Genomic DNA, 13,657 nt, shown 5'->3' with positions numbered 1-13,657 from the left:
ATGGAGGATAAGTTGTTGTCATAGATGACTGGCAACGGCCCTCATAAGAAAGAATCACTGTGTAGAGCGCTTGCTCCTATGTATGGGGCAGTCGGGTGAGAGAGCTGCTGCTTGAATGATTTGCCAAAACATCGTTCAGCCGACAGATATCTAGAGTATGTGGGGGCCTGGACTCGAGCCTACAAGATTAAAGGGCAGGCAAGATCCCACAAATGCGTGCGCTCAGCACCTCCGACATATAAGTACATAGCAGTCATGCAGTTCAGAATTGATGTATTTAATGTTCACATATGCCTTTGCATGCTGAGAGCGCGGTTGTTTGTCGGTTTAGATCCACATGAATAGCTGCCGTTACTGTCCATGGCTGATGAATGTAACATCTACGCACAGATTTCAGCATTTTATAAGTAACCGCTTTGCTTGTTTCTAGGCCGGTACTCAGACGTTCAATCGAGCCATGTTGTTTAATGTTGGGTTTAAGGAAGCCATGAAGGATCGAAAATGGGATTGTGTCATTTTCCATGACGTGGATCACATTCCTGAAAACGACAGAAATTACTATGGATGTGGGGAAATGCCGCGTCACTTTGCTACAAAACTTGACAAATATATGTACATGTAAGTAGTTTTCGTTACTTAACCATACAGTTGAAAATAGAACACAACTTTTTATTTTCCTAAAAAGTTTGCTCCCCTGTGTGAGCCTTCTGTCAGAAGTATATGTTGGACACATACTACTGTGTAGTCCTACTGTGGCAAATGTTGTTCCCAGGCCCCCGTGTTTTATGTATACGTGCTGGAGATCCATTCTTCATTATGTCGGCAGAACAGACCTCTCTTTCATACTGTAATCTGTTCCTTTTTATCCAGAACGTGGCATAGCACAGCTGTGTACATAAGCATACAGCGATCATACATAATGTGTGTAATACGTAGAATTAATAGCATAATGCCATTTTTGGATGAAAGACCTCTCCTAACGGTTATCGAGCTGATTGTGAAAGTGTATTGGAAAAGACTGCAGATGGAAGAAGTCCAAGAAGGATGGAAAGTTTTCATTTAGAAGAATTATCAATGTGAAGGGAAGTTTAGGTGCCGTGTCGAGAGCAGCTGACATTTCATGTGCTGTAATAGAAGAACATGTAGAGTTACTGGACCATGGACGCTGCCTGGGAACCACTGGAACCTGAGAAGCTGTTCAGGATGTAATCTTTAGCCTCACCAATGCCTGTGCTTCTGTGATACATGCAAACAGCTCTCTGACCAAATATGTTTTGTATTACATGTCATCTGAGTCATGGGTCTCTTCTTGTGTCCCCAGTTTGTTCTCCTGAGGGTCCATTCATCCAAAAATAGCATTATTTGATTAATAACAAAGATCGCTTTTAATCAATATACACCGTATGCAAAAACCCTTCCTTGCATGTGCTGCTGTCAAGAGACCTAAACAGATGCACCACTGCATAGGTGAGTGATTCATGCATTAAATGGGCCATGGATGCTTCCTGTGCTGGGTCTGAAGTACTCTAGTTTATCCAAAATATTCCAGAAAATTATGGACTTGGTAAACTTTGATTTAACAAAAGGATTGTAGTTGTATTGACATCATATCTATGTCAATGTCTGGTCATGCACGTTACATAATGACAGATCATGGCAATTTCAGAAATGTTGATTCCCTGTCTTGAATGTTTGGGGGTCTCCTGATACTTCACTGACAGCACTTTTAGGAGCAAATAGGGATCAGGCACAGCAGTATAATATACAGTGGGGAAAAAATATTTAGTCAGCCACCAATTGTGCAAGTTCTCCCATTTAAAAAGTTGAGAAAGACCTGTAATTGACATCATAGGTAGACCACAACTATGAGAGTCAAAATGAGAAAACAAATCCAGAAAATCACCTTGTCTGATTTGGCAAGATTTATTTTTCAAATTATGGTGGAAATAAGTATTTGGTCACCTAAAGACATGCAAGATTTCTGGCTCTCACAGTCCTGTAACTTCTTCTTTAAGAGGCTCCTCTGTCCTCCACTCATTACCTGTAATAATGGCACCTGTTTGAACTTGTTATCAGTATAAAAGACACCTGTCCACAACATCAAACAATCACACTCCAAACTCCACTATGATGAAGACCAAAGAGCTGTCGAAGGACACCAGAAACAGAATTGTAGCCCTGCATCAGGCTGGGAAGACTGAATCTGCAATAGGCAAATGGCTGGGTGTGATGAAATCAACTGTGGGAGCAATAATAAGAAAATGGAAGACATACAAGACCACTGATAATCTCCCTCGATCTGGGGCGCCACGCAAGATCTCACCCCGTGGGGTAAAAATGATCACAAGAACGGTGGACAAAAATCCCAGAACCACACGGGGGGACCTAGTGAGTGACCTACATAGAGCTGGGACCACTGTAAAAAAGGCTACCATCACTAAAACACTACGCCGTCAGGGACTCATACAGTATACTGCAGTACCAAACGTGTCCCCCTGCTTAAGCCAGTACATGTCCGGGCCCGTCTGAAGTTTGTTAGAGAGCATTTGGATTATCCAGAAGAGTATTGGGAGAATGTCATATGACCTGATGAAACCAAAGTAGAACTGTTTGGTAGAAACAAAACTCGTTGTGTTTGGAGGAGACAGAATGCTGAGTTGCATCCAAAGAACACCATACCTACTGTGAAGCATGGGGGTGGCAAATCATGCTTTGGGGCTGTTTCTCTGCAAAGGGACCAGGATAACTGATCTGTGTACATGAAAGAATGAATGGGGCCATGTATCGTGAAATTTTGAGGGCAAATCTCATTCCATCAGCAAAGACATTGAAGATGAAACGTGGATGGGTCTTTCAGCATGATAATGATCCCAAGCACACTGCCAGGGCAATGAAGGAGTGGTTTCCTAAGGACCATATGAAGATTCTGGAGTGGCCTAGCCAGTCTCAAGATCTCAACCCCATAGAAAACCTTTGGAGGGATTTGAAAGTCCGTGTTGGCCCAAAATATCACTGCTCTAGAGGAGATCTGCATGGAGGAATGGACCAACATACCACCAACAGTGTGTGTCAACCTTGTGAAGACTTTCAGAAAATGTTTGACCTCTGTCATTGCCAATAAAGGATATATAATAAAATATTAAGATGAACTTTTGTTAATGACCAAATTCTTATTTTCCACCATAATTTACAAAATAAATCTTGCCAAATCAGACAAGGTGATTTTCTGGATCTGTTTTCTCATTTTGACTCTCATAGTTGTGGTCTAACTATGATATCATTTACAGGCCTCTCTCATCTTTGTAAGTGGGAGAACTATGAAGGACTATGTTGGGCCCACCATTCTGTATGGAGGACTGTGGGGCCCACCATTCTGTATGAAGGACTATGTGGGGCCCACCATTCTGTATGAAGGACTATGTGGGGCCCGTTATTCTGTATGGAGGACTGTGAGGCCCATTATTTTGTATGGAGGACTATGTGGGGTCCATTATTCTATGTGGAAGATCACAGTGGGGGCATCATACTATGATGGGTCACCATATTTCGCTGGGGTGGGGGGTACAGTAGGGTTATCATGCCATGCGTGTGGAGAAATTCACTTTGGGGGTATCACACTGTGTCTGAGGGGCACTTTTGTTAGCATCATTTATATCTGTTTTATTTACCATATTTTTTGGACTAAAAGATACTTTTTTCCTCCAAAAATGTGGAGGAAAATGGGATGTGCGTCTTATAGTCCGGATGTACCGTCTTTGGCTGTTGTGGGGGAGGTGGGGTAGCGGCATCGGCGGAGCAGTGGGTCACAGGAGGCTGGAGCCAGTGGATGCGTCTATCTCCTGTTTCCGCTGCTAAAGAGAAATTAATATTCACTGCATTCCACACCCATGGGTGGAGGGCAATGAATATTCATTTCTCTTTAATAATAGTATCATGGTATCATTTCTCCCCAACCCTGGTCCTGGTATGCATGGCCACATCAGAAAACATTAAAAAAAAACCAAACCATTACACTTACCTACTCGGCGCTCCTTTGCAGCGTCCTGCTACGGAGCCAGCAACTACTTTATGCTTGTAAGCAGCGCATGGCAAGGACGTCATGCGCTGCTCACAAGTAGAGCACAGCTGCTAGAAAACTCATCGGGACTGTGCATGCAGAGAGCAGTAAGTATTCATTGCTCGTCAGTAGTGCGCAGCGTCGGCCACCGGTGTCCTGCTGCTGCCGGCGGTCATGTGTGCCGCTACTTAAGAAAAATGAATATTCACCTCTCTGGGCGCACAGTAGGTAAGTGTAATGGCTTGTTTTTGTTAAAGTTTTCTGATGGGGCCGTGCATAGCAGGATGGGGGTGGGGGCCAATCATACCAGAATAAGGATGGGGCCATGCATACTAGGATGGGATGGGGGCTCTGCATACCAGGATAGGGATGGGACCATGCATACTAGGATGAGATGGGGGGGCCTGCATACCACAATAGGGATGGGGCCGTGCATGCTAGGAGGAGATGGGGGGGCCCTGCATACCACAATAGGGATGGGGCCATGCATACTAGGATAGGGATGAGGGCGATCATTCCTGCCAGGATAGGGATGAGAGATCCATGCATAGGGATGAAGAGGCCATGCACACCAGGGTGCGGATCAGGGGGCCATGCATACCAGAGTAGGGATGAGAGGCCATGTGTATCAGGATGGTGATGAGAGAACCATATATACCAGGATAGGGGATATTAAGAACAGAATTGACCACATTTTTTCCCCAATTTTTTTCCCCTAATTTCCTCCTCTAAAACCTAGGTGTGTCTTATGGTCTGGTGCGCCTTATAGTCCGAAAAATATGGTATAAATTCATGGTTTTTTATCCTTTATTACATATTTAAATTAGGCCATTGGGCTATATGCTTTTTACTGCTCTTGCATATCATATTATACTATTCCAGTATGTCCCATTTGTGATTATGTGCTAATTTTATTTCCTTTTTTTACTGCTGACGAATATTCTTTGCTCACAGAACAATGGTTATGATCTTTCTCTACCATATAGCATCAGGTTATCAGCAGCACTTCATCCTCTGTGTGCACAGGACAATGTGCTGTCGAGAATGTATAATCCAATCCTGTGGAACAGTCTGCTGTAGATGGGCCTTTACTTGTTGATACTGCTCAGTGACCCGTTTTGTCTCTATCTCTTTCAGTCTACCATACAATGAGTTCTTTGGTGGTGTGAGTGGTTTGACGGTGGAGCAATTTCAAAAGATCAATGGATTTCCCAATGCTTTCTGGGGCTGGGGAGGTGAAGACGATGATTTATGGAACAGGTGAGTACACAGCCACAAGGATGAGACCTGTAAGCAGGTTCATACAATGTGTCATTGTACCGGTCTCCATATTACTATTAATCACATAGTCATCAGCTCTGTCACCATAGTGTAGGGTCCAAACACAAGTACACATCACGCAGCATAGAATTAATCTCCCTGCACCCTGTGTTATATTTAATCCACGTTGATTGGTATCATCATGTGACAATTCCCAAAATAGTCTTGTTGGGTCACGTAAAGGTTCCCCAAATAGTTGCCAGTTATGGCAATCTGTATTGTCAATGAACTGCTCAAATATGTGCTTACTGCAGGGTTGTCATTGGGTCCTTGCTTTATTTTAAAAGATGTTGGTTTTGTTATTTACATATTAGATAATTCCATTTCCTTACAGAAATATTCCAGGTCTTTGATGGCCATCAATGTCAGAGTGTTGGAAATATGTCTTCCGACACTGCCACTGACCAGTTAAAGGGGCAGCGGTGCACCAGAGTATGCCTCCTTTACTGGCTCAGTACACCAAGTAGTGGCCGCTTATGGTACTGCAACTCTTTGCTGCTGAGTGCTATTCAGATGAGTTGGAATTAGTTTACCAGGAATAGTCTCTAAAAAATAAAGAGGTCATGAGACAGACCCTTTAATTAGCTGATCATTAGGTGCCAAGACAGACCCCACTGATCTGATGTTGATGACCCATCTTAAAAGGCTTCTTCACCTTATGAAATCTATTCTTAATCTGTTCACTTTGTTGTAAAAAACCTTCTTTGCTTTACTTACCTTTTCTAGGGTTCCCGCACAATGTCTCCGCTGCTGCTCTGGTCTGTGTTGTTTGTGAGACATGATGCAGTCAATCACTGAGCTCAGAATTTGCCCATGAAAAGGGCATGAGACACTCAGATGCTGAGCTCCGTGATTGGCTGCAGCGATAATGCTGAGATGTCACCACTACAACCAAGCAATGGAGATCAGTGCAGTGGTGGACACCCTGTGCTTACCAGGAGGGTAAGTAAAGCACATTTTTTTTTTACTAATGAATTGTACATATCAGGAAAAGTTTTCTAAAAGGGGACAACCCCTTTAAGGTTTACCCGGCAGTATCAAAAAGCCTGGAAAACCACTTTAACAAATTGTGGCTCCGTGGCCGAGCTCCATTTGTCTCTGTCTTTCTGGACCTATAATCGTGATGTCTGTGGTCTCGATCTTTTGGCAGATCTGTTATTTGTTTGTATTTCTGATTCCAGGGTGCATTACGCTGGCTTCAATGTTTCCCGGCCAGAAGGAGACCTTGGGAAATACAAGTCAATTCCTCATCATCATAGAGGAGAGGTGCAGTTCCTAGGCCGGTCAGTATCATTAGCGCTAGGGGCTAATTCTGTGATGATTACTGAGTATGTCATACTATTGGTTGGAGCGCACTTTTTCTAAAACTTCTTCTAAAACTTCTTCTAAAACTGATATAGCGTAAAAAGAAGAAACTGCAGGCATCCTACTGCCACCACTAGAGGGAGCTGAAGAGCTCAGTGTTTATTCATTGAGCTGAGTAATGAAATCTAATGCAGTGTGCTCCTCCACCCTGTATAGAATAGAGTTGAGCGAATTTGTTGGGGTCCCCGCTTTTTTGGCAAGTTATAGCACTTACCGAATAAGCTACAATGGGAACCCAGATACATGGAGCATACTGGCTGATCGGCGCCATAGCTGCATGCTCTCCATGCATGTACTGTGACTGTGACACAACCGAGACACATGCAGCTGCGGCGCTGATCAGCCAGTGCACTCCATGTATCCAGGATCCCACTGTAGCTTATTCAGTAAGCGCTACAGCTTTCTGAATCAGCCAGGACCCAAACAAATTCGCTCAACTCTAGTATAGAAGCCGGATATTACAGGTTATTTCTGTCTGTGCTCCAAATTTACAACACTTAAGCTTTAGTGTTATGCAATGGAACTAATTCCTGCAGATGTGTGTCCACCCCAATTACAGAAGAAGGGATGATCTCTGCCCACGGGGGTAAAATGCCATGCTAGATTACATAAGGGGCACGTGTTAATCTTGTGTTAGGTGCTGTGGCACTTGCTAGCTTGTGTTATTATAGACGGAACTATATGTATGCTGCCTCTTTTATCATGGTCGTCTGCTTTCGCCACTACCCCGCTCAGGCCATCGCGTAATATTACATTATCCTTTTTTCTTTTCCCTGAACAGGTACAAATTGCTGCGATATTCTAAAGAACGCCAGTTCCTAGACGGATTAAACAATTTGATATATGCTCCAAATATCATCATAGACAGGTTGTATAAAAACATCACAGTTAATCTAGTGCCAGAGCTGGCTCCAGTGAAAGACTATTAACGGGGGGGGGGGGCCGACTGGAGCAGCAGGAACACTGTCGGAATGGGAGGAGCGGACCACCTCTAACTAGTGACTGATATCTAATTCCTTCTCTGAATGTGTGACCATACATACATCTGAAGCCAGCAGCTGCTAGATCAATGTTTACAGCAGAAGACTGCTCATGAGAAAAGCCTTGTCTCACCCAACGCTCTACGTTTTCACCGTTCAATCCACTGTGCAGTGATTTTCAGTTCAAGAACACAATTCCTTTTCATTATTATATTTGCACCAATCTACCGCTTCTTGAGTTATGATCTTTTTTTTTCCCCTCCCTTTTTAGGCATATTTTATTGAGTTTTTTTATTTTATTTTTGTATTCCACAGGTGTACATGTTTCTGTATATATCATTTTTGAGTTGTGTAAATACATTGGTTATATTTGTGTGTATATATGTGTAGATACATTTATGTATACACACATGGATTGATGTAAAGTTATTCCAACGTTTTTAATGACTCCTGTTTTACACCTTTGCATGTCTTTATTGTATAACTGTACCATTATATTATTTTTATTATTATTTTTTTTTTAATACGACTTGTCTTTATTTGCATGAAAACGGAACATGTAAATATTAGAATTTTACAAATCTGTTTGAGCTTTATGTAAAAGGAAGGACGTGTTTCTACCTAATGGCCAGCTATGACTGAAAACTGTTATAATGGTTTGTGAGCTTAAGGCCTTCTAGACAAGTCTGCCATTTCCGAATGGTCGTATCTGCCGCGAAAAGAGAAAAGGGACCTGTGATGGGTTAATGGAGCGCAGCCTTGGCCACCGTGGGGCAGAATGTACAGTTAATCCCGCTATCCTTTGTAGATGTATGATTTATTCTATGGCATCTCTATTGTATAATATACCATAAAAGCTACATATCATAACATACAGACAGGTTGTCCAAATATCTGTGCCAACTGTGTTAAATGTCAGGGAGCCGATGCCAAGAATATATTTTTGCGTGTGTGATCTGTTTTTAGGTTGCTAATTTATTTTTAATTTTTTTTTTATATATATATATACTGTATATTTTTATTTGCAGCACATTGCTTTGTGTGAAACTCAAAATGAGCCAAATATGTTCTTCTTTGAAGAATGGCATATTGTGTTGGTGATGGTTTTCTAGAACTCCATTTGCTCCAGAGATTGATTCTCAATTATTATTGTTTTTTTTTTTTTGTTTGTTTTTAAGCATTTTATTCTCCATTTTTGGAGGGAAATGAGTTTTGTTGTAGTCACTGTGTCTTTATTTTACAAGTTTGGAGAATGAAATCTTTTTATTTTCTTTTGTGACTTTGTGCTGAAGAATACAAAACAAATTGCCTTTATAGTATTGTAGAATAAACGAAGGAGTAAGACTTGGGACCATGGGACTGTATTCCGTAGGAGCCGGCCAGATTATGATCGAGCACTGCTTTATAATCTGGAGTACAGCAGGGGTTTTTTTGCCGCATTCAGGTGCTTGGACCCAGTGAAATGTAGGGTGCGTTCTTGAAGGGAACCTGGCTCTTGAGTCATGTTGCCTAAACCACACTCCGCGTGAATCCGAGCTCGGCTGCACGATTGCAGCCAGGTATATTTTTCTCTCTGAAACGCTCTTGGCTTTCAGAGAAAATGTAACGTAAAGGTCCATCCGGGACCACAGGGAGAGATGAGTAGCCAGTGCCGCCTGCTTCTGTTTTTTCTTACAGCACCGCTCTAGGTGATTGACAGGTCTCTTGCTACGTATAGACACAGTAAAGACCTGTCAGTCCCCTAAAGCGGTTCTGGGTAAAGCCAGCTGGGGTCGGCGCTGCTGTAGTCTTGTCTCCAGTTATGGACCCCTACTGGATCTTGACATTATATTTTTTCGGAAACGCCCGCCCGAGTGTTTCATAGAGAAAAATATTACCGAATGCAGTCGTGCAGCCGGGTTTTGGGAAATGTGGATTAAGGGACGGGTTTCCCTTTAAGAAACCATTTCCAGCTGAATGTTGGTATTTTGTTAAAATTGCCCAGGGCAGTTCTTAGTACTAGAACAAAATGTCTTCTGCAGAGAAACAAATGAATAAAATGTAATGAACTTCCGACATGGTGATCTCAATTTGTCAGTAAACCTTATGTGGTCCATTAGCTCCTGACACAGGGTTACATCCCTCCAAATAAGAGTCTGTGGCCACAGTACCCATGATCTGCATGGAGGTGATTGTATGAGAATTAAAAAAAAATAAATTAAGAAAATTACATCCCCCCCCCCCCATGGGCTGCATTCAGTATTACGCTAGGTTCACATTGCGTTAGGGGCATCTGTTTAATGGATCCGTTAAATGGATGCGCTAACGCAGATGTCATTTTTGACATCTTTTTTGACCTAGCGCTAATGTATGCGCTAACGCATGGTAGCTTTCCGTTACCATGCGTTGGCCCATACAAGTCTATGCACAGCGAATGCGTCCGTTCGCTGTGCGCTAGACCCGACGCACCCTCAGACGCTGCAGTTCGCGTTCGAGGGTGCGTCATGAACGCATCATTTCTAACGCATGACGATTTCGGCATGCATTAGGATGCGTTACTAATATTGCGGGCAATGGGGGCGTTAATGCTTCCGTTACATAGTGTTAGTGCTGCTATGTAACGGATGCCGTCAGCTTATTGCCCGCAACGCCATGTGAATCCGGCCTTACATATCATAGAAAACTGGCTGAATAGAAATACCGGACACAGTCCATGGACTGGGGTGGCACTCTTTCTAATGGAAAAAAGTAGACTTTTTTTTTTTTTTGTTCTCTAACCTAGAACTCTTTTACATCATTATATAGGATATGTAATAAATGTATGGTTGCCGGGGTCAGACTGCTAGATGAGTGTCGGAGTCCCATGTTTGAATAGAGCGGTAGTGTACGAGTGTGACCATCTCCTGATTTACGGTTTACGAGCGCAATGATAACTTGTGCACACTATTGCTCTGTATAGTGGTAGAAAGTGTGACAATTCACTCTATGGGGGGGGCAGTGGTAACAAATGTGTGGCCATCCCACCATTCACAGTCTATGGGGGGAGCAGTGGTAACACATGTGTGACCATCCCACCATTCACAGTCTATGGGGGAGCAGTGGTAACGCATGTGTGACCATCCCACCATTAACGGTCTATGGGGGGAGCAGTGGTAACGCATGTGTGACCATCCCACCATTCACAGTCTATGGGGGGAGCAGTGTTAACGCATGTGTGACCATCCCACCATTCACAGTCTATGGGGGGGGCAGTGGTAACAAATGTGTGGCCATCCCACCATTCACAGTCTATGGGGGGAGCAGTGGTAACGCATGTGTGACCATCCCACCATTCACAGTCTATGGGGGGAGCAGTGGTAACGCATGTGTGACCATCTCACCATTCACAGTCTATGGGGGGAGCAGTGGTAACGCATGTGTGACCATCTCACCATTCACAGTCTATGGGGGGAGCAGTGGTAACGCATGTGTGACCATCCCAGCATTCACAGTCTACGGGGGGAGCAGTGGTAACGCATGTGTGACCATCCCAGCATTCACAGTCTACGGGGGGAGCAGTGGTAACGCATGTGTGACCATCCCAGCATTCACAGTCTATGGGGGGAGCAGTGGTAACGCATGTGTGACCATCCCAGCATTCACAGTCTACGGGGGGAGCAGTGGTAACGCATGTGTGACCATCCCAGCATTCACAGTCTACGGGGGGAGCAGTGGTAACGCATGTGTGACCATCCCACCATTCACAGTCTATGGGGGGAGCAGTGGTAACGCATGTGTGACCATCCCACCATTCACAGTCTATGGGGGGAGCAGTGGTAACGCATGTGTGACCATCCCACCCTTCAGTCTATGGGGGGAGCAGTGGTAACGCATGTGTGACCATCCCACCATTCACAGTCTATGGGGGGAGCAGTGGTAACGCATGTGTGACCATCCCACCATTCACAGACTATGTGAATATACTTTTGCTCCCATAGAAGAGAATTGAATCGTTTTGATCAGCTCTACTTAATAAGAACACCTCTAATTTATCCATCTCCATGTCACTAGTCCCCTGGAGCCGTGGCAGGTACATGGCTCTCTAGTAAACACATTGGCTGAGTGATTTGTCAGCCCAGACCTCTTTGCTGGATTGTGACACCAGTTCCTTCGGTGGCGTTCTTTGGAGGGTCATTTCTTTACAAATGGTGGTACTTTTATTGCAAAGAAATAAAGTAAAAAAAAAAATGGAGCAGATTCTTGCTTCAGAGAGGCTTTCTCTTACCTCCACGCTGTGTCTCCGCAGTCTGTGGATGCCTGATGACTGTATTACCCTGCTCCTACATAGAGCCCAGTGTGTGCTAGCCTTGTCACAACGTCCCGGTTATCGTGCCGCTCGTGGACTGTATTTCGAGCATTGCTTTTTTTTCCGTTAATACACTCTGTTTCTTCTTGGAGAACACCTTGTAAATGTTATATTTCTACTGCGCCCCCTCTTACACTGTGAACTGTAAGTTATTATCGCTGACATGATGCCGTGTTAATGGCCTTTGTATCGCTGGGTAGGCTCCACAGTGATACTGTTAGATTATTATCTGCAGCTAACCTGAAATAATTGCATTATTTAGCTTAGTTCTTTGCATAAAAACCTAGATTTCATTACTTAAATTGGTCTATCCAGAATTAGAAAACAATGGCTTTCTTCTATAAACAGTGCCACACATGTCCACAGGTTGTGTGTGGTATTGCAGGTCAGCTCTATTTACTTCAATGAAGCTAAACTGCAATACCAGACATCACCCATGGACAGGAGTGGTGCTATTTTTGGAAAATATTAGCCATGTTTTTTTTAACCCTTTCCATGTTAAGGGTTTTAAACCATGGGAAGAAGATAAAGTGAGCGTATAGTTAGACATTTTTTTTTATTTCTTGAATTTTAATTTATTTTTATTTTCTAAATTGCCCTTGAATTTAGCAGGAACATGTGACTTAGGTTAGACATCTTGTGGCCTGAGTCCATGTACACTACATGACAATTCTAAGGCACTGGATCCTGGTAATGAAATGCTGCATTCTCATGAATACTGTGATTCAGGCCACAGGATGGCTCCACCTAGTGTTTAGAACGGTAACTACAGCAGCACTGTGAACTACAAATGGACCTGTGTATGTAGCGAGAAATTGCATGAAATCACAGGAAACCAATTGAATGCATTCTTCAGGCAAAGTCTTCATAAACTCCAGGCAGTGTTTATTGTGCCTTGTTTATTTTGGTAGTGATTCTATATTGGGATACTGTAAATTTGTTGCAGATTTTACTAGAAAGGCATGAAGAATATACTTTACCTTTGTTTTGGCACAGTTCATTACTTATTAAATAGGTTAATGGTTACGCGGTCTTGGAGGAGAATGTTGCTCTTCGATACAATAGCAATAATGTCTGTGAACTGGGACGCTTACACTATTTAATTTGTAGTAGACTATAAACACGATCAAAGCTAATATTTTATTGTTTTGCATTGCATGTGTCAAAGAAGGTCGTCTTATTTTGCTGTTATTCCACATTCTTACATAATAAACTTAAAGTAAAATCAACTTGTGTTGACTGGTTTGTGTCAATCTGACTTTGATTTTTCTTTATTTTTTTAAGGGAACCTGACCTGTCAAAACACCATTACCCTGCTTATATGGGGTTAATTTGCAGACTAAGGGTGGTCTCACACGTCCAGATAATTCCGGTACCGGAAAAACCGGTACCGAAGCTATCCGTTTCCGTGTGGATACGTGGTACCTCCGTGTGGCAACCATGTGCCACATCAGGACCACACGGACGGCTGCCGGGGAAGAAGCGCTACAGTAAGCATTGTTCTTCTGCGGCTGGTGCTGAACGCGGCTGTCATTCTTCTCTCCTGCTCTGCCGGCAACAGCGAGCAGGATAGAACGAATGAACACCTGACGTGGGTTACCCCTCGGTTTG

At 43.3% G+C, this 13,657-nt stretch overlaps 1 protein-coding gene across 2 annotated transcripts in view; it reads left to right on the top strand.

Annotated features, from left to right (window-relative positions):
- Positions 1 to 13,275, top strand: part of B4GALT6 (beta-1,4-galactosyltransferase 6) — a 104,532-nt gene extending 91,257 nt beyond the window's left edge. For both annotated transcript variants that reach the window (XM_073583710.1, XM_073583711.1), the window contains exons 6-9: positions 431 to 618; positions 5,195 to 5,317; positions 6,559 to 6,660; positions 7,524 to 13,275. In XM_073583710.1, coding sequence (XP_073439811.1) covers positions 431 to 618; positions 5,195 to 5,317; positions 6,559 to 6,660; positions 7,524 to 7,671 — 561 coding nt within the window. In that variant the 3' untranslated portion in view covers positions 7,672 to 13,275. The remainder of the gene's footprint in view (positions 1 to 430; positions 619 to 5,194; positions 5,318 to 6,558; positions 6,661 to 7,523) is intronic.
- The last annotated feature ends 382 nt before the right edge of the window (positions 13,276 to 13,657 follow it).

The sequence above is a fragment of the Dendrobates tinctorius genome, unplaced genomic scaffold (genome assembly GCF_039654945.1).
Source record: "Dendrobates tinctorius isolate UK_male_01 unplaced genomic scaffold, ASM3965494v1 ptg000081l, whole genome shotgun sequence".
Taxonomy (NCBI): domain Eukaryota; kingdom Metazoa; phylum Chordata; class Amphibia; order Anura; family Dendrobatidae; genus Dendrobates; species Dendrobates tinctorius.
This window is presented reverse-complemented; position numbering and strand designations above follow the sequence as displayed.